The sequence below is a fragment of the Tenebrio molitor genome, chromosome 2 (assembly GCF_963966145.1).
Source record: "Tenebrio molitor chromosome 2, icTenMoli1.1, whole genome shotgun sequence".
In the NCBI taxonomy this organism is placed as follows: domain Eukaryota; kingdom Metazoa; phylum Arthropoda; class Insecta; order Coleoptera; family Tenebrionidae; genus Tenebrio; species Tenebrio molitor.
Genome location: NC_091047.1, coordinates 17,143,327 through 17,164,865, shown reverse-complemented (window position 1 = coordinate 17,164,865; position 21,539 = coordinate 17,143,327). Strand labels below are relative to the sequence as shown.

The 21,539-nt window shown below is 35.2% G+C and overlaps 1 protein-coding gene and 2 long non-coding RNA genes across 4 annotated transcripts; 2 read left to right on the top strand and 1 right to left on the bottom strand.

Annotated features, from left to right (window-relative positions):
* Positions 1-4,791: 4,791 nt before the first annotated feature.
* LOC138123141 (uncharacterized) lies at positions 4,792-7,202 on the bottom strand. The gene is made up of 2 exons (XR_011156739.1): positions 6,875-7,202; positions 4,792-6,531 (listed from the first exon to the last, which is right to left on the bottom strand). It is a non-coding gene; the product is annotated as an uncharacterized lncRNA (long non-coding RNA).
* LOC138123140 (uncharacterized) lies at positions 5,240-6,046 on the top strand. 2 transcript variants are annotated; one of them, XR_011156737.1, is made up of 2 exons: positions 5,240-5,383; positions 5,440-6,046. It is a non-coding gene; the product is annotated as an uncharacterized lncRNA (long non-coding RNA). The 2 variants fall into 2 exon arrangements; XR_011156738.1 differs by having other exon boundaries at positions 5,242-5,383; positions 5,445-6,046.
* Positions 7,203-10,121: 2,919 nt separating the features above from the next.
* On the top strand, positions 10,122-20,053 carry LOC138123139 (uncharacterized). The gene is made up of 6 exons (XM_069037694.1): positions 10,122-10,431; positions 10,486-10,774; positions 10,826-11,057; positions 18,618-18,900; positions 18,952-19,067; positions 19,122-20,053. The coding sequence occupies exons 1-6, from the start codon at positions 10,351-10,353 to the stop codon at positions 19,591-19,593; spliced, it is 1,473 nt and encodes a 490-aa protein (XP_068893795.1). The 5' UTR covers positions 10,122-10,350; the 3' UTR covers positions 19,594-20,053.
* Positions 20,054-21,539: the final 1,486 nt, after the last annotated feature.

Genomic DNA, 21,539 nt, shown 5'->3' with positions numbered 1-21,539 from the left:
ACTAAAAGCTAAATACGAGTACATGTAGGAGGATATTTTCATATTTGATGGCGGAAACAAAAGACTGAGAAACGTCACAAAATTGTATTGTCAGTGTCAAATTTCTCAAAGACGTTCGTGATTTCGAGAAATGCAGCACATTAGCAATAAGAAAGTTATTCATGGTCAAACTAGAGAAATTATTTGTAATATGTTTGATTATATGAGAATAACTTTTCCTTTTGAACCACTGACAAAAATTAAAGAACGGGTCTTTATTTTTTCAATCTACATACATATTTAACGAAAATTTAAATTTACCTAAACATTCCTTTTTATGGCGCGATATAGGTAGGTTAGGTAAGTTTAACAACATAAAATGTCGCTGATATTTTGGAACACCATAATATTGTCTGTTTTCGATTAGATTAAGCATTTTGTATGTCAAAATTGACATTGATCATTGACAAAAAAATGTAAGTGCATTTCACACTGTAGAAAATTAGGTGTACTCTATAATTTTGAAATTAACTGTAGTTCTGTAAATAAACAAAATAGGACAACTTTAGTAGTTTCAGAAAAAACCGCAAGCGACACTACCGTTAGGACCGATTTGAAATGTCAAAAATTTCAAGTGAGACGGCCTTATAGACACGAAAGTGTATATGAATGAAGTTGGCCGTGATTGAACGATGCAAATTTGTAAATTTTGAATTGATTTGAATTTATGTGATTGTCATTTTTGTCCCAGTTTTATTTGTCCGTCGACTGTACCGACTGTACATATGTTAACTGGTAGTTATCCACCCAGAGGCTATCCTAATGATCTTCTTTTGGGGCAACTTGAAGTGTCATCATTATGTACTTTCGAGACTTGCTGAACACTCAGTGATTTTTCTGTTCAAATTGATCTATGGTCTCATTGACTGTTCAGATTTGTTGTCACAGGTTACTTAAAGCAAGTCCTTCAGCTTGTCGCACGAAATAGTATATTATGTTATGAGGAGCAAAAATGAAGTTTTATGTGCTGCGCCAAAGCACATAAAACCATTTTTGCTCCGAATAACATATTCTATTTTTTCTTCAAACCTTCATAACAAATTATTTAAGACATGTTAAGAAACCAGGTAGGAATTTCAAATGATTTAGCTAGTTTACTTTACAGCCGCTCATCAGCGGAGATAATAACTTCACGGACGCCCTCATCGGAGATAATAACTTCACGGACGCTCCTCAGCGGAGATAATAACTTCACGGACGCTGGTCAGCTCGTTAGATGTCATGACAATGAAGTGACACTTTAGCATTATCAATGCAGCAGTGCAATGTCATATTTTACGGACGTTTGAAGAAAAAACACTTTTTCTCTTTCGACTAGACGTATAGTGATCCCAGAACTCTAACGTTTTATGATAGGCAATATCGTTATGAAGTTAAACAGTTTAACAAAGAAACAGGTAATGGACGTAAATAAACAGATCTTTTTAGACTCGGTCTTTAGCCTGGGGGCTCTGGAAGAAGGCAGACGGTACCAGGTAATCTCTCTTGGACGAAGTGCTCCTCTTCTCACTAGTAGGTGTTAAATACTAATCCCCTCGTTATAGTATTGCCTATTATAAAACGTTAGAGTTCTGGGATCACTATACAAATACTGGACTCTCGTCGCCGGTAGTCCGGATGATGCACAATTATGAGGATGTTGAGGGTATGGTTGACATATTTTGTTGTGGCATTGATGCTATTAGGAAGTGCTATCTCAGCCCTCACATTAGTGACCTGCAATAGGATGTTAGTTATTTGGTATGAGTTGAATGAAAATTGTATTGATTCATCATGATGACTATTCGGTCGTTCGATCGTTTTCTCTCTTTTTTTATTTCATCATCATCATCATCATCATCATCATGATCATCATCATCATGATCATCATCATCATGATCATCATCATTATCATCATCATAATCATTATCATCATCATCATCATCATAATCATCATCATCATCATCACCATCAATAAAGTTGCTTTTTTCTGAGGATTGTAGATAATAGTATATTAAAAAACAAGTTTCATAAGACCAGTCTTGAAGCACGAAGTCAAGTTTAAAAAACGAGTGGGGTAGCCACGAGTTATTTTAAAAAATGAGTGCTTCAAGGTCTTTTTAAACGAGTTCTTTATATTTACTATTTTTTGTAATTTGCGCTTTTCAAACCGTTTTTAAACAAAAATATTTACTTTAGTCGATTTAGGGATTTTTGTGGCGGTTGGTAATGTCTTAATTTTAAAAGTAAACATTTGATCTAGTCGCCGTTTGTTTTATCCAGATTCTGTCACAAAACACGAATATGGAAGATAATCAAGATAATCTTGCATGTACTATTCCGGACACGGAATCTTGGTCACAACTGACATTTAACTGACAAATATGTGTGAACTGGTCTTTATTAAATATAACCCAACTTTTGACTCGGTAATGCCATTTCCATGCCTTTTTGATGTCACAAGAAAACCTTCAAAGTGACTTTTAATAATTGTCATTTATTAATGACACTAATGGTTGGTTTACATCATTTTTTTTAGAAATGTCTAAAAAATGTTGGCCAAGATTCCGTGTCCGAAATAGTACGCCCCTTGAAATACGTGAAATTGCTAAAAATACGGTCAAATTTTTCTACTGGACACTTCCTGTTCTTGACACATTTTCTAATTTACACTGACATGCATGACAAAATAATTTCGTATCAAGCTTTGCCAACCTAAAAATTTTCGTAAAATGTTCCGTGAATTAATATGATTATAATGACATAATGGCTATAATGACATCGGAGATGATGACGTCGCGTTCGTTAATATGTCTATTAGAGAATCAAAATGGAGACAAATTACAAAATAGTATATTAAAAGACCAGTTTCATAAGACCAGTCTTGAAGCACGAATTCAAGATTAAAAAACGAGTGGCCTAGCCACGAGTTATTTTAAAGAATGAGTGCTTCAAGGTCTTATGAAACGGTTTTTTATACTATTTTTTGTAATTTGCCCTTTTTAAGTCGTTTTTAAACAAAAATGTTTACTTTCCTCGATTTAGGGATTTTTGTGGCGGTTGGTAATGTTGTTTAAAAGTGAAAATTTGATCAAGTCTTCAAAGTCGCCTTTTGTTTTATCCAAATTCTGTCACAAAACACGAATATGGAAGATAATGTTTCATGTACGCCCGCTGAAATACGTGAAATTGCCAAAAATACGGTCGCGAATTTGTTGCCTGATAAATCCTGATAAATAATTCTTTGCACATTTTGTAATTTAAACTGACATGCATGACGGATCAAGCTATGCCAACCTAAAAATTTTCGTAAAATGTTCCGTGAAATAATGGCTATAAGGACATCCCAGATGATAACGTCGCGTTCGTTAATATGTCTATTAGAGAATCAAAATGGAGGCAAATTCCAAAAAACGCATTTTTTATGCTATTTTTTCTAATTTGCATATTAAATACATGTTTTTTTACAAATAAAATCAATTTTGGTCATTTAGGGAATTTTGTGACAGTTGGTGACATCGTGACACATTTACTTCATAGTTAACATTTAAAGTAAAATTCTAAATTTGAATCTAGACTAAACAAAATTGTCATTTTTCGCACGTGAGATTGCAATTAAAGATGAATTATCCAGAAATGCGGCAAATAGCGGAGAATACCAGAGCACAGATTACTCATATAAACAGATAGTGCACTCGGACCTCGAATTGTTTCCAGTTTCAGTGCGCAAGTCTCTGTTTTGGTTCGCACGAATTTAAAAACCTGTTTAGTTGGTTTTGTTAATAAATACGATAAAGAAGAATTTTCCCTTAGATTATTCTCTAAAACTGTATGTCCACATGAGAATTTATTATGCATTAAAATATTACAACCGCAACATAAATTGCCCAACACTTAAAAACAGAAAGTTATTGAATGTATCGCATTTGTGACTTTGTGAAGCATTTATTTGAGGTAGTGTAAAAGATAAAACGGCCTAACCCAGAAAATAGAGAAATATATACTTAATATAATAGTTATAGTTGACTATAACATAATATCTTTAGAACCAAAGCCTAATAATAACTTACAATTAATTGGTATAAATAAAACTGTGGTTTAAATTCACTACAACAAAATTTAAACTTATTTATTTCATGCCACAATTAAATCTGTATGGGTTAGCCCGTTTTCATTTTGACTGTTTTATTTAGAATAATTGATTTGTTTGAATTGTATTCTTTTTTTTATTATTTTTTCTTTCTGAAAGATATATTACGTTAATATTTTATTCTGGTTTTATTTTCTGTATCATTTTTATGGACATAACATCAATAGAATTGATTAGAACTCATATATTGGTTTTATTTGCTTTATTTACAATTTTAGAATTCCGCGTTGATCGGTTCACATTTTAAATTCGCGCGAACCAAACGAAAGCTACCGCGGCAAGAATCTTGGACCGCTACAATCAATGCATTGCTGGTCAAGTGCACTATCTGCTTATATGAGTAATCTGTGGTAGTGTGAAACATCAATTGCCGACGTTTATTTCTTGGCCTATACACTCTTAACTGGCCATTGGGAGACGACTGGAAAACTTTTTCGTCAGAGAAAATTACTCTGCTCCAGAAATCATCATTTTCGACTAGATTATTCGGGAAAACCCGTACAAGAGAAAGTGGGGATACCTGTAACCCAACCCCAGTTTAGGTAGGGGTTGACCCGGGGAGTAGAGAGAGATCTGTAAGAAACAAGCAAACAAGCGACAGGAGAGTTAACAATAAACCAGTCTTAAGTACCAGCGGCTTTTAATCAAAAGAACAAACAAAATATTGAGCATCCCTGCATAAGTGTTGGTGCGAAAACATCAAGTCGACGTCCCAACATAGATGTTGTAAAGAAAATCCGATTCTTGCCTCCATATGACGTGGTGTTAATCGTATTTTTGTTGCCGCTTTATAGTTTCTCAGATTATTTGCCTTTATACGCCGACGTACCGTCCAAACGAAATCAGGAAAATTGGTAATATTTACCACTGCAACAGCGTCGGTAAAAGGACTGTTTTGCACTATGTTCAGTAAGGCCATGACCAACTTCATTCATATTCGCTTCGCTTCTATATGGCCGTTTCAATTTTGAATTTTACATGCAATCAAATGTTCCCATTTGATGGACATCTACTAGCGACATCTCCTCAACAAACAACCAAACTACAAATGAATTTGACATTAACGTCAATTAATTAACGTCAAGGTCAATGGCCTCATTTTTATGTTATTACTGTTATCAGCCCATTAAAAAAAAACACGAAGACGAAAATGTTGGGTTTAATTTAACTAGATAACAACACCTCTGACAACACTAACAAAACACATTTTTAAAGGTAAGAGCACTATTTATAACTTCAAAACTTTTCAGCTCAGTGGTTTATTGTTCAAGCTTAGTCTTCAAAGAATCCGTTTATTCTACACAAATATTACTAAGGACTGGTTTCGCAGCCGTTTTAATAATAACATTGCATACTGCAGCTTTGTGGTCTGCACAGGAAAACGATGAATTTTGAAGGAGGTGATCATACAGCAAGTCATGCAAATGAATACATGGTTTCTAATATTGTAGAAATGGTACATAACAGTTTTTGAACTATATTCGCAATTCTTAATAATGCCTACAAATGAATCACTGGAATACAGCAATTGACTCCAATTTGGAAGGGCTATTAATCTTAACAAAGATCCTAGTATGATGATGGATAAAAGTGACATAAAAGATAACTTTGACAAGTATGTATTGTATATGTATTGTTTTGCAGGGAAGAAGCAGGTTCATTTTCATCTGGGGACTGGGTCAGGATATGAATTCGTACAAACAACAACAGGGTTCTAAAATAACTAAAGAAAACATTTTGCAGGCTGTATATTTTGGATCTGAGTTCCTACAAATACGAATGGGACAGCATCTTTAGTGAGTGTCACTTTTTTTGAAGATGATCTGTAATTTTGTTGAGATCTATAATACCATTTAATAAACTACCTTCTATACGAAATTTTATTATTCGAAAAATACTACAAAATCTTTTAAGAGACTTGACCCATTTGTTTCTCTGATCGGGATCGCTTGGAAATTGGAAAAAAGGCTTCAAATTTCCACAAATAAAACACTTTCTGCCCATTTTGTTAAAAAAACAACTTAACAGTCCCGAATTTATTTAAACTTTAGAATGAATAAATTGTCAACTTGACGGAAGATGGCGATACATGATGCACGTTTCATGGACTACTTTGCGGGAACAAATTTTTGCTAAATTGAGACGGCCATATAGAAGCGAAGCGGATATGAATGAAGTTGGTCATGGTAAGGCCTCGTCATCGTTTGGAGTTGACACTAGATGTCCTCCGGACCCCGGTAGCCTCATAGATGTATGGTAGCCTAAAGTCGGTAGTCGTTCTAACTGTGGTTCTACCGTCTCCGTTTGCCTCCATTTCTTCATGATAGAAACTCCGTGCTCCCAACTGTACGTACGACAACGAACTAGAAAAGACGTAATACGTCTTTGGTTTAACGTTTACGACAACGACAAATTTTTCTGTAGCCTAGCGACGACAGAATAACGTACGGTCGGTGGACAAATAAAACTGGGACACTTAAAATTTAATCAATGTAAATTAGACCATTGAATTGTCAATATATTTGTCAGTCTCTATATAATATGTCATACTAAAGTTAACCTATTTGTGATAAAGTCGTAATTAAACGATGCAAATTTGTAAATTTTGACTTATGTGTCTGTCATTTTTGTCCCAGTTTTATTTGTCCATCGACGGTACGTTAAATTCGATAAAACGATTTGCAAAAACTCTCTATTATCGAGAACCTTATTTTCTATTGCTTGCCAGCGCTTCCGTGATGTCAACGCTACAATTTTGTCAAAAATAAATTACTCCCTATGATTTAGGTTAGGGATATTCGTTACTAGGTTGCCATAAATTTGGTTAGGTTGGAGGCTATGTGGTTTCTGGTGACAAACAAAATATATCGTAACCCTAAGCGTAGCCAACGTTAAATGAACTAGCCGTGCTCATGCTCAAGTAAATTTGGCAACAATGCCCGCAGACCTAGGACCGAGTCAGTTTGTGTTCTCTGGTTTGTGCAGATTTGCATGTGTGTACACAGAATGACACAGTGGTCTTAAGGTTTTAACTTCAGAAAACTGTGTTTATTTCCAAAATTTTAAGCTACCAAGTTGTTTTAAAGTTGAAGGGAATTTAGTAGGTATATGTAGAGTTTGTGAAATAAATTGTGGCATTTTCTTTTGAAATTAAAGCCGTCAACTTGGTGGAAGTTAAACCGAGACAAACCTAACCTAACTTTTGTGTGTTAAACGAAAAATCGTTGGTTCTAACTTCTAACAGGTATTTAAAATTTAAAATTATTCAAACATGCCTAGTAGGTATTGTGTAACAGGCTGTAATAGTAATTAATAACGTTATAAGTCCGGGAACTCATAGTTTACAGTATGAGTAGACGTTTAAAGACGAGGCGACGAAGGAGCCGAGTCTTGAAACTCGAAACGAGTACTGTAGAAAGAGTTCACGGACAAATGTCGTTATGTATTTTATTTCATCCTGCCTCAAATTTCGTTTGAAAGAAACATTGAAATTAATTTCAAAATAATTCAACAAATGCTCCCCATCTAGTCACATTTTTGGAACATGATTAGCAACGGCTGTTTGGCAATTGTTTATTTTGTTGATTTTGTTGAAATAATTTGGTGCGTCAAAATGACTTCTAAAGCAAATCCTCCAGAAATTGTAAGAAAATCTGCAGAAGCCTGTGCTGAATTAATACCTAGCAAGTCAAGTGAAAGGTATCAAAAACAATTCAGCCATTTTTGTAAATGAAAATCAGAAAATAATGTGAAGAAAATAACGGAAGAGGTTATGCTGGCTGGCCTATTTTTTAGATTTGGTTTAAATTGTTGTATTATTTTATTTATGAATTAACGTTTTTAGTCTGAGAAGGTAACTGCATCTTCTTTGTGGCCGAGATAGTTAAATTGTTAATTTGTATTTAGATGTAGTTGTGAATAAAACATTTCTTAAACCTGAATAATTGTTATTGCGATTGTTACTTTTGTGTTTCCAATAGCAACACTTAACCGGCGTCCGGCCGTTTTTTGCGTTTTCCCGGATTCAAACTGATAACGTAAAGTATTGAAATTTGACACAGAATGAAATAATAGTATATACTATTTTTTCCACTACTAGATACGTTAAAACCCTTTCGGATAATAATTATTAATTAAGTTATTTTGTCCGATGCGACGATCCGAGTTCTCATTTTTCAACGGTTGCTATGAAAATCGTCTACGTTAACCAATGAAATCAACGAGAATCTTTCGTTGCTAGGTGACGGCTGTTCATTATTCACCTAGGTTAATAATAATTTTCATTGGGAGAGAAATTCTACTTCTGGGGTCAGTTCGAGAGTCAATAATGAAGCCTTCTGACACTAGTAGTGGAAAAAAATAATTACGACTCGTCATTAAGAAATGCACAAAACAGTCGCGGTGTTTTCAAATTGCCCAAAAATGTAGAGCGCATGGTTAAAAGCAATCCCTCGAAAAAACTTCAGCTTCAAGTGTGGTCTGTCAAATACATTTTAGTTCTGATGATATCATTTTATATGATAAACATTTTTGATGGAAGCTGTAAACAATTGCTTTTAAAAAGCCCCAGACTAAAAGATGCGGCTGTTCCTAGCGTGTTTCCAAATTTAGCATCTTAGCTATCAAAGCCAGCAAAAAGAGAGAACTGATCCAGAGTTTAGGCGTGAAACAATTTCTAAAAGGCAAAACGATGAAGTAGAGAATTTTATGAAAGCCGATATAATAAATAATAATTAACTATTAATGATTTAATAGCAACATTTTCAATCGAACTTAATTTGATTGGCTGGGAACATAAAATTGTTGAATTTGGTATATATTATTTTACATTGAATTTTAATGATTCTTTAAATATTGAGACAAAAATTTATATTAATGAATGTCTTCAAGTAAAAGTTTTTTTATAAAAGGAGAAGAATTAACTCCACAAGTTATTTAGTTACTGATTACGAGGAATTTTTCTTATTGTGGATTAGGCCTACTGTGGAAATCACAGTAAAAAAACGCATCTTGCACTCTACCTCTACGGTGTTGAGGAAAAGTGTGTAGCACAGCACCTTTGTTATAAATATCTATTCTGTCTGTACAAAAAAGTTTGCTCCCCCTTCTGATTTTGTTACGAGCCGCTACTGCTGGACAGTGTAAAATTAGATATCATCAGTTGTTCACTCCATGAGGGTAAGATGGGAAGTGTAATAAATAATCATCAATTTATTGAGAACGTGTAAAAACGCGCCTTTATGTTTGTTAGGCGTTCGATGTTCGGTAGTTCACCCGGTTCGCCAGTCTGAACGATTGCGACGTTGCCTTTTTCTCAGCACGGCTAGATATTTAATGTTGGCTACGCCCTAAGGCAGCGAATTCCCTATAACAGTTGCATATGGCTCTATTTCTCGCTAAGTGATAGATTTTTGTTGCACAATCAATTTTGGTTTCTGGTGGCATATTTAGTCGGACTTAATCTCTCAATTCATAGTAACCAACCTTAAGCATTCAAAATTACTTTTGAAAATTCTAGTTACACACAACATGAAAAACGTGATTTCCCTAAAAGTTCGAATTCTAGGGAGTAATTTATTTTTGACACGAGAGTAACTATTATCCCTACTCCCGGTATTTTTTAAAGAGTGAATATGGTGAATAGCCCTGGTATTAATCAAGGAGGTCGTGAAGCCGACTCCCGACTACTGTTTTCGAACTTTTTGTTGCATTTTAATTTTTTTTAATAAAACAACACGTTTCATTCAACACCTTCCTTATTTGAATAATTTTTTCGCAGAGAAAAACGAATACCTACAAGGTTGCACAGGGACAGTTTGAATAAAAAATAACGTATTAGCTGAAACAGAAACTTAACTTTCAGCTTTCAACGAGAGTTTAACTAACTGTACTACTATCCAACCATTTCCGCCACATGTTTCAAATGGCAAACCTCTCGGTAACATGAACATGCATGACGCGACGCATTGTTATTGTATGGGATGTGTATGTGCTTCTTTCTCTGTCTTTTGTGTTTTGTGTTGTTGTTTTGTCTGCGCTTTGGCGGGATTTGTAGCAACAGAGCAGGGAGGGGTTGGCAAAGGCAAAGTGTTATGATGTGATGTGGGTTGAATCGTGATGGCGAAGTGGGATGAGGGTGTGTATTAAAATCGAGTTAAAATTACAATACTGAACTTGTTGAAATGCAAGGAAACAATATTGTTTGTGGTTACTTGGATGTGAAAATATCGGCTAAAAGTAGAAGGGGTTTGACTCCCTGGAAGGTAAAAAAAATTCTTAAAATAAACTGTGTTGTTTTGATGCAGATTTATATGCAGGCATGGCAGAAACAGTGGTGTGAACTAAAACGATTAGACAGTATTGAAAATGGGGTTGAATTGAAATTGAAATCATCAATTGATGGGTCACTATTGAGTTGTGTTTTGTTACCAAGATCGTCGACAATTTGTCGAACTGAATCTCGCACCAAACAGTATGCATTTGGAGTGTTTACAATGGGTCGCACACAAAAACCACTGCTGTTTTTATCTGGAATTTCAGAAAGTGACACACAAAGCTGGGTATCATCAATTAGGAAAATGTTATGTGTTGCAACGTGTTTACCAGGTTTTTACAAATATTTCCTCATTTGTTATTTTCTAACAGTGGCGTTTTTAGTTGGCAAATCAAATTTTCACATATCAATTATTGACAATGCTCATTCAAGAGCTGCTGGTTTAGTTGGTCTTTATGGTGTACTCGGTACAAATTCACAAGAAATTATTGTTCATGATCCTTGCACTGGGGATTTAAAAGTCTATTGGCATTGGTATGAATTCCATCAGTTTCATTTTCAGTCTCCAGCCCACCCTGTTGATGATAAACGTATCATTGTAATGCACACAAGTAGGTAAGTCGAAGTATTTTGTTTATTTTTCATATCAATTACATTTTGATACAGTGCACTTTCTTATTAACTTTTAGTAGTTGTAAATTTATTAGAGTAGATCAGTTTTATCATAAATTCGTTAAAGGTAAATTGTGTTTGATGAATATACCGGGTGATTTTAAATGATTGTGACTTTTTTTCATAGGTTGGTAATATTATTGTTGGTTATTTTGCTTTTTAATGTGATAGTTGATGATAGTTGACATCACGACCTGCTAGATAGTCAGAGTGTCTATAGCGGCCTGGGCGTAGACCGAAAAATCCTATGTTCTCATGATTCTGACGTTTAGGGTTGATTTCGGGGGTTGCTGTTAGCAACTAACTGTCATGCTATCGCATCGTCATGTGCATCGTGACAATTTTGACATGCAGTCCACACACATGTATCTGCATGATGCATGCAGTCATGCATAGTTGTCCAGTAATAAATGATAGGTACATTACTTTAATTACAGTTTGGATATTCTAAATAGCAAAAGCAAAATGTTGCGCACTGGTTCGATTGTGCGGGAGGGACAAAGTTTCGGCGCCGCGTTTTTTGCAAATATCTCGGTCAGTGGCGAGTGCAAATTCATAGAATAATAATTTGCCAAAAATGATATTATATTCAAAACTGTACAAAACGTAAAATATCCTTTCCACTCATTTCCACCAAGAATGGCACGGATTAATTAAGCAAATATAGGTAATTGTTTTGTTGTGGGCCCATCTTTATCTGAAATGACCCGCTTAGGAAATAATGTAGGTACTGCAAATCCAAGAATGAGATTATAATTTTAATATTAATCTAGAAATAGGAATTTGTTGTTGCTGCATTTACCGCAATATCGGTTCTAATATGATAAAAAAGCCAGTTCATAAACACTAACAGCAAAATGCTAAAAACCAGAAACACCACACAGAACTAGCATCAACAAAATTAATAAAATTGTTGTTATTAAAGCTACTTTTAAACTGCGACACTCTTTGAGTCTTTGACACTGCATTTTGACAACTTCACTGAATTCATAACATTTGTTTATGAGGTTATGATTTTTTAGTGACATTCCCCCCTAAAGTGGCGCCGTGGAGATCACAGGCACTAAAGCTTCGCCCAGGCAGATGTATAGTGAAATATGTCAATCATCAAGACGGCGGTGGTTGACATAAACATAGGCGTCCTCGCCTATTTGACACAATTTATTAATACATAAAATGTCACAATGACGTACGTACGCCAATGTGTTGATTAAGGTATCAAGTTTGCCAAAATAATTTATGAAAAATGTGCCCAACTTAAGAAAAAAAGTCACAATCATTTAAAATCACCCGGTATCATATGCGTATTATCCGTTCACCTGACATCCGCACTGTCAGGTTGGCAGGCTGTTAGTAATATTTAAAATCCCTATTACATATACCGGGTGATCAAGAAGGACTGTTTAAGTTGGCAGTAAAGGGTGTTTTTTTAAATTTGGCGTCGAAGTAGGCGTTCCAGAGTTGATTGAGATCGCACCACTCGTGTAAAAGCCTAAGATTTAAACAGCTGATCCGTGATCCGTAACCTGTACAGTGCGTTCACAATCGACAATTCAACGCCTACTTCGACGCCAAATTAAAAAAAAAAAACACCCGTTACAATTAAGAACATTTTTTGATCTGTTTTGTAGGTTTATTTGACAGATATCTGACGTAGCATTAATAACGACAAAATGGTAGGTTATGAGAGTAAAAATTAACGTCAAAAAGAAATCAAAGTTGGAATTCGGAATAATAATTCAAAAATTAACTAAAGGAAATTCTCGAAGTGCTCCCCACTTTGCTCTAAACATAAATTAACTCTTCTCTCGAACGATTCACCAGCATGTTTAATTTAATTTGAAATGTCAAATTTGACTTGTCACTGATGCGGCTGTCAGTGTGAAGCCGTAAGCCGTCAACAACCGGAAGTTACTCCAGTTGTATCATTTAAAAATAAAATTCAGCATTACCAACTTAAACAGTCCTTGTTGATCACCCCGTAGATGCTAACTTGGTAATTTACGTACAATAATGTTGCCACCTTGGAGAAGTAATGGGTCATTTCATTTATTTATTGCTGATGTTCCTCCTATTATTATTTCTCTTGCCGCGCCCGATTCTGAATCAGAATTGGGGTTCTATTCTGATGAAGATTTAGATACAATACCTTAAATAGCGTTAAATAAAATTATTTGAAAACCAGGTGTATAACCTATTTGACACTAGTAATTTATTTATCACTAGATTTAATCTACACTCAAAAGAAAAGTTGAAATTTTGATGTTGTACTATCGAATTCATGAAAAACTAGTAGTACAGCAAAATTTTGTTGGAGTAATCTGGCTACATGAAAATGTCAAATATAGTCCATTTTTTAATTATAGTCCGATGTATCAATTAAAAAGCAGAACAACTGTCATATTGCTATCTCTTTTCAACATAATGTAAACAAACTATTGAATTCTTGTACGTATTGTATTAAGCGTGTCCCACTATGCATCTCGCTTTAGCATGTGCGATTAGAGCAAGACGCGAATTGTACGTTTATTCCACTAGCGACGTCAAATTTTTAGGTTACGTTTTAACCACGTTATTTGGGATAATTTTGTTTAATTTTGCTTGAAATGTCCTCCGTATGATGCCAACGAAAAGCATGTGGACAGATCCTTTTACAGAATTTGTAAATTGCAAAAACAATATTGGAATTGCGCGGAAACTTGCAAGACTGGAAGTTAACAGGTAAGGGGGTAAACTAATTCATAGAGGTTGTTTTGTGTTCATGGCGTTGCCGAAACAAAATCTAGGAAGAAAGAAAAACAGTCTAAACGTGATTGTTTAGTGCTGTTTTCAACAATTTTTAATATATCTGACCTATTAGTTGATGTGTAAATAGTTATCAAAAGCATTCTGAAGGGAGCGGTTTTTTGAAAGATAAAATTAAAACGGAGGAATGAATTTGCAGAAATACCAAGAAAGCACGAAAGAACACAATATCTGTCTCATGTTGCCTAAATAAATTTTCAAATATTGGTAGAACCATGCACTGCTGTCAAATGTCGAAAACAGACGCAGGTCATGTCGACTTCTTGATTCGGACTAAGCTCATCGGACTATAATAAAAAAATGGACTATACATATCAACGTCTGTCATTATGACAGTTCGAATTTAGCAATGCTCAATCCAACGTCAAACGTATTTAGATTATCTACTTGACATGTTGGACATTAGTAACATAGTAACAGAGATAGTAACCAGTTAAAATAAAGTACATACGTAGAAACGTTACACTACAACATTTTTGAAAAGTTGACATAACTACGACGTTTTGCTGTCCTAGTTTTTCATGCATTCGATAGTACTGTCGTGAGCAAAAAAAAAATGGTCGGCAAAAATCATGTTTTGACGCAATGGAAAATGCTCCATTGTAAAACGATCGTAATACCTAGTTATTTATTTAACGAGTTCGTGTGTAAATTGGGCTTTTTTGCATGAGTGGGCCAGTTTAAAACGCGAGTGAAACGAGCGTTTTAAAGCCCCATTGGCATGAGTGGGCCAGTTTAAAACGCGAGTGATTTAAACTGGCCCATTCATGCCAAAAAAAGCCCAATTTACAAAGATGAGTTGAATACAAAGTTTTTTTTGTTCGACGAGCCCTTTAAAGGCTCCAAATCGCTTAAAATCTTTAAAATTAGCTTGACGTTTTGTTTTGACAAGTTGTGACATTTATTAAAATCCGTTCACACAGGAGAAAATTCTCAAATTCTGACAGTGTCGGACAAAAAAAATCATCATAACCTATCATCATGTTGTATGACATTAATTATTTAATTTTTTGACATTTTGTTGACGTGGGCATAATCAGGCAGGGAAAAATTTTTAATTTGTTACCATCTAACCAAATTTTGAAATGACATTGACGACCAGAATTTTTTGCTCACGACAGTACATTCAACCAATGACACTGACAGTCAAGTGAACGGATACTATTATTATTTTTTTTAAGGCAGAATGTAGCCTAAGGGAGTCCGTTTCGGCTCAGGGACGCGAGGGTCGCGGTTTCGATTCCGACCCAGGGCGAAATTTAAAAAAAAGGCTATATTCTGTCTCGTGATTCGGAAGTCACGTTAAGCCATTGGTCCCGGTCTATTGAGTTGGTCATCATGCCCCTCATAGATTTGTAAACCAGTCCTAGACTGTGTAACACATTTTTTTTAACGTATGATCAACAAAAATGCCATCAAAATTACCTGTCAACAACAATATTCTTCTTCTAGACTTCTTAGTCTATGCATGCAATTTTTATGTAAATATCTCCTAGACAATTGTCACTTGCCCATTACAAAACAGGAAAAGGAAAAATCTTTTTGCGAAAATTCTAAAACACACTGTTTAGTGCTTAATAAAATACTAAATGACAGTAATGAGTAATGACATTTCAAAAAAGAATTTAGTGAAGACACTGACTTTTGTTTTTCATAGGTAACTTGGACAAAAAATTTATCTCATAATGTACAGTTGCGGCCGTTGAAATCTCAGACAGGAAAGATTTAAACACTCTGTATAAATTCCGAAATTTGATTAGCGTAAACAGGATTTTCATCAAGGATTATAAAGTCAGTGTCAGTATTTGACATATTAGGTCAGAATCGCGCGTAACTTTTGAAGTGCCGCAATTATCTGATTTGCAAAAATGTGTTTGACTGAGGGACGGTGTGAGTATAAGAGCCATTGCGAGAGAAATTAATGTGGATAATGTTTGAGTGACATTTTGAGAAACGTCACTTACAAAGCTAAAAGTTTGGCGTTGTCAAAGTGTCTGAGTTTTCAACGGGCGCAACTGTACAGGGTCATTAATCATTATAAATGATGGTCCCATCACAATTCGCATTGAAAACCCACACAAATTTTGGATGCGCCGCTAACCTAGCAACGTTAGACAAACTAGTAGACTTTAGACTAGACAGATTTCCACTACCGCCGGTAGCGCTACCTATCGGCGATATTAGTCTCACTCATGTGCTTATGCCACATTCAATTACGCCACCAACGCCTACTGCGATGGGACAATAATTTTTATTACCCTGTATAAATGGGTTTATTTTAACAACAAATTTGTTGGGATATAAAAAAACAATAGGTGCCTTTTATTGCCGCCTATCATCCATCTATTAGCTCAATCCAATCGTTTTATTGCAAAAATACAGGGTGTTTGGTGGTAACAAACTTTTCTGAGATGCACAGCTAGGTTAAATGAACAACTTTTCTTAGTGACATTTTTTTCAATTTGCTTTTTTTATTATGCTGAACTGAACATTTTGTACACCCTTAAAATCTGTCAAAAGTGGGCGCGCTTTATTAGAAAAGTCAAATTGTGTACATTGATTGAAAATAGACTACAATGGTAGAAATTTCAATATTGCTAAAAAAGCAAACAATTTTTGCCTATGGAGAGTGTCGTAAGCACTTCAATGACACATTTCGTTTTCTCGTGGTATACACTATCTAAATGTACTGCTCGTCAAATCTTAGATGGCCGCTAAGGATGCGCAGAAGAGGGAGTGCGATGCAAGATGTGGAACCGAGATGCGACAAGGTGAAGCGGTAAAGTGGGGTATAATTCTGAAAAGTACACTCAGATACAGAAATCGACTTGTTCTAACTCCGCGTTGTCGATGAGATTTTAATCCTGTAGCTGTAATCTACTGACGTATTGCGGGTCTTCAACGTATTTGTGATCTGCAATTTTTATTACCTAAATAATAATAAATAGGTACCTTTCCCACTAAATTTCCGACGGCATAGTAATTTTTACATTTCTCCTTTTTAGAAAATGACACCCATAAAGTTGCTCTTATTGTTAACACACGTTGTACATTTTGATAATTACGTCTCCTTAAATTTCAAAATCATAAAGCACTGTAAATTTTATTGAAGTACCTGTTCTTGCTATTTTGTCGGTGGACGAGTCGATTGGACCGTTCGCTTAAATTACAATAATTACAAACAGATGTTCGTTATTCGCAGCGCTTCAGCTGCTTTTACATAATGCCGTAAACAATTTCCCAGAATTCGAATACGGTAAGATGAGGCACAAAGAATTATTCATTATTTTAATATAATAATATAATAATAATAATATAATAACTGTTATGTATTACGAAATCAAAGACATTATTCCATATACCTAATTCATAATGTCATATCAATCGTCTAAATTTAAAATATTAATAACATAATTACATAACATTTTTGTTTTATATTTAATACATACAAACATTTCCGATAATATTGCGGAATCTGGAAAAGTGCCCCGAATGCTTGCAGCGTTTCCACGTTGAATGGCAAGGGAAATCCTCTCGAAAAGGAATTTCTTTGATTTTGAATCACCTGATTCCGCGATAAATATGTTTCACTGTGCTTTTAAAAGCCATGGTTTGGAGTGTACCAGTGTTTCCACTGCTGCGACGCTCGAACAAGTGACGTCCACACTCCTACCGTTACCATTGCGCATCCGAATCTTAGCGGCCATCTAACATTTGACGAGCAGTAGGCTTTACAAAACTTAAGGGTCAGAGAGTCGTCAATTTATTTGAAGACACAGGAAGCGTATCTAAATTACCTTGCTAACATATCCTGTTCGTGTTTTAGTCCTTTATGGAAGAATTAAAGCATCCAATATAATAAATTATGCCCAAATGTGGTCTTTAATTTTGTAAGTGTTTGTAAGGTTAGAAAGATAAACGCATAGACCAAATACATATTACCATAGCATGTAAATCTGGTTGCACAATAGTTATTTATTTAACGAGTTCGTGTGTAAATTGGGCTTTTTTGCATGAGTGGGCCAGTTGAAAACGCGAGTGAAACGAGCATTTTAAAGCCCCACAAGTGCAAAAAAAGTCCAATTTACACAAGAACGAGTTGAATACGTTTTTTTTTTGTTCGACGAGACACTTAAAGGCTCAAAATCGCTTAAAATCTTTAAAATTAGCTTGACGTTTCGTTTTGACAAGTTGTCACATTTATCAAAATCCGTTCACACAGGAGAAAATTCTCAAATTCTGACAGTGTCGAACAAAAAACTCCCAAACACACAAAATTTGACTGCTTGTCACTGGAGTAGTCAAATTTACCATCAAAGCTGCCAACCACATAACCTTACTTCTGGACGGATAGTAATAGACTGTTTTCAGTAGTTTTTACTCTTGATTCAATGACAACAGCCCCTTTACAAATTTGGTATAAGAGAATTTTAGGTGTAGAGATAGTTAAAAGTAATTTGCATTTAGACGAACACCGGAATGAATTATTTTAAAATAAAATCGCAGAAACAGTGGGCCGTATGATTTCCCTTTCGTTAAAGGTAAAGAACGTCGTTAAATTGTTTTGTCTCTGTCTAACATAGTGCTTGGCATATACTCTCACTTTGTCTAATCAATTATTTAGCTAATGAAAGGCTTAACGAATGGGAAATCATACGGCCCAGTCTGTTTAACTTTCTGAACAAATATTTTTTTTAGAGAATTTTCAGCCGGCCCCGGTCAAATTTATCTCTATTGCGAAGAAGGTGCACATTTACTCAATCATTTAGTATTGAGGGGTAAAAGATCTAAGACCGGCCCTGGTTTGAAATCTGCGAAGAGATTAAGTCGTAGCGAAGGTGACCTTTGCAACAACACTAGCAACAGAAAATCGTGTTCTTCAGAAAATCCAGTATACATTCGAAGTCAAACTGGCAGCGACGATTCTGACGTTAGAGTATCAGTGTCGTCAGATGACTCAGGTTGTTTACTCAAGCAGAAGGTGACTTAAAAAGCATGAATTGTCAGTGGTTGTTATTCTGAAAATTTCTAGACCGCCACAAGTTTAGCTAGTATAGGATTGGAAGTATTGACCAAAACACCGGGAGGAAGCGAAATTAATGATGATTCTTTGCCGGATTTAATAATACCAGAAGATCAATTCGCAGCGTAAGGTTTTGTGGTTTGTTTGTTTGAACGTATTTCCCAATAAAAAATTTACAGGAAAGGTACTTTACCGCGACGAGAATCAGGTATTTCCTTGGCTTCTGGAATTTACGAAGAAATTTCCGAAGAACCCGTAAAATCGCCTTCGCCAAAAACCAATCACATCTACGAAAATCCCATTGATTTAATTTTAGACGTCAGTTCCAAATTTAAAAAACACTGTAAACCACCTCCTTTACCCCCGAGAACGCTCGATTTCATGCTAGGAACAAGCACGAAGAAAATGATTTTCGGACAATACAAACATCGTTGCAACACGTTACCCGCCAAAGATCTATCTAGAATATCTCAAATTTTCACGTCGGATTCAGAATACGTCGTCATGAGTCCGTCAAAAATCCCCGATGAAACCAAAGACAAGTCTAAGATCGCAACAATTGCGGAAAGTTTATACATGCCAATGTCTTCCGTTATCAGCTTAAAGAACAAAATTGAGAATTGTTACATGATCATGAACGGGAAGAAGTAGATTTTTTTGTTAATTCGTTCGAAACATATCTGCTACATTATCACGTTAAATTACGAAATTGCTCAATATTTGATCTCTACTATGCTTTCTCGACAAGACTGCGTAAATAATGAAATTGATGAAATCGGTGAAAATTATAGGTGTACTTGTTGTACATCGAAATGCCTTGCTTCTTGCCTTTTATTGTTATTGTTGTTGTTGCGCATCAACGCTTTGTTTGCTAGAGCAAGAGGAACTAATTTCGATTGTTTATGGCTATTTAAAATAATCACGTTTTCTTAAATATAGGTACGAATTGTATTACTTAATTGTACTTGTTTTGTTTTTCGCATTCTATTTATTACTTTGTACATGATGAATATATTAGCTAGGTTTTGTACTTTTTTACATGAGTACCAAAAAAGTCAGTATTATAATGCTTTTATATAAAAAAAATTTAAAAAAGCCCTTGTTTTCTTTCTACTAACATTTCAGTGTATGTACGAGTATATACCTAGTGGTTTTGATTATGACCAGTGTCCGGACGAAATAGTACCGGAGAAGTCGACCAGTACAACTTTGCCTAATACCCCAGTCACATATAAACACGATTCAGTTGGTTCGTTTTCAATAACAGGCTACCAGCTGAATCGTGTTTATGTGCGAGCGGGGGATTACGCAAAGTTGTACTGGTCGACTTGTCCGGTACTGTTTCGTCCGGACACTGATTATGACATATACAATATGATTTCTTCTCAGGAAATTACAAATTTACAGTATTATGTGAAACTTTTAACGGCTAAATTAAGACAGCTGAATGTTACCTTTCCAAATTACCTACGTTGACGAGATTCAGAATAGCTCTGATAATGCAGGTATGCGTGGCTTGTCAAAGGAAACTGCACATGCTTTGAAATTTACTTCCACATACCGCTGCGTCAAATATCTTTTATCTCAAGTTGGATTCTATTATATGTATTGACCCGATTTGTTAGTTCTAATGCAGTAGAAGCTACTTTTTCCCATGTACGACTGAAGGGTGGATCCAATGATATGACAGACTCTAGAACAGCCGAATATGCTTTGAGACAAATTTTACGTTGTGGGATTGTAAAAGCCTCAAAATCCTCAAATATTGCACAAAATACTGATTACACGACTGTTAACACTATTCTTCCAAGTTCTGGTGAAACAAATGTTAACCACGAGGATCTAATTTTGCCATTCCAGCTTCGTATTCAAATTCAAAATTTAAGTCTGCTCCTGTAGCATTTTTGGCAGGATATATTATTTAAAAAATGAATGATAAAAATGTCTGTGATGAATGCCTTTCACCGTTGGTTTCTACTGTTCCTCCCGGACCTTTACTAAGGCTGAGATAATTACATGCCTGTTACATGCAGGTAAACACCGTTCACGTTGGATTAAACATTGCTAAATCGCATTATGATGGTTAGCTGCATGTCACTATTTACAAAACATAATTACAGAGCCAAAAAATTAAATAATTTGACCTTGAAATGTTCAACTCAACGTGAGCAAGGTTTATTGTAATTACAATTTGGTTGTAGGTCGTAAAATTTTATTGGATATTATGAGCGATTAACGGGCACAATGGTTGGGTTTGAAAAGGTTGGAAAGCGGCGCGTGCCGTTTGCCGTACAATGCAAATATACCAAATGTACAATACAACCCTGCTTAAAATATTACCTGCTAGTGGTAAACTAGGATTTATAAGCCCCGCAAGATCTTTAACTTAAAGTACCATAAAATTTTACGACCTACAACCAAATTGAAACTAGTATACTTGCGACTGTCGCACTTGTCATGGTAACGGAGCAAGAGAGAAAGATGACGCATATTGGTAATCAGTGTGTAGAACAAAGATAGCAATACATTTGCGCTGCACCACCTATTTGCCACCATGACTTGAAATCGGGCTTCAAGTCAGGGTGACAAATAGGTGG

Coding starts and splice junctions, on each gene's coding strand:
- LOC138123139 (XM_069037694.1), top strand. CDS start 10,351: ATGCAAGGAAACAATATTGTTTGTGGTTACTTGGATGTGAAAATATCG. Junction 10,432..10,485: donor GGGGTTTGACTCCCTGGAAG/GTAAAAAAAATT, acceptor ATTTATATGCAG/GCATGGCAGAAACAGTGGTG. Junction 11,058..18,617: donor ATTGTAATGCACACAAGTAG/GTAAGTCGAAGT, acceptor TATTTTTTTTAG/AGAATTTTCAGCCGGCCCCG.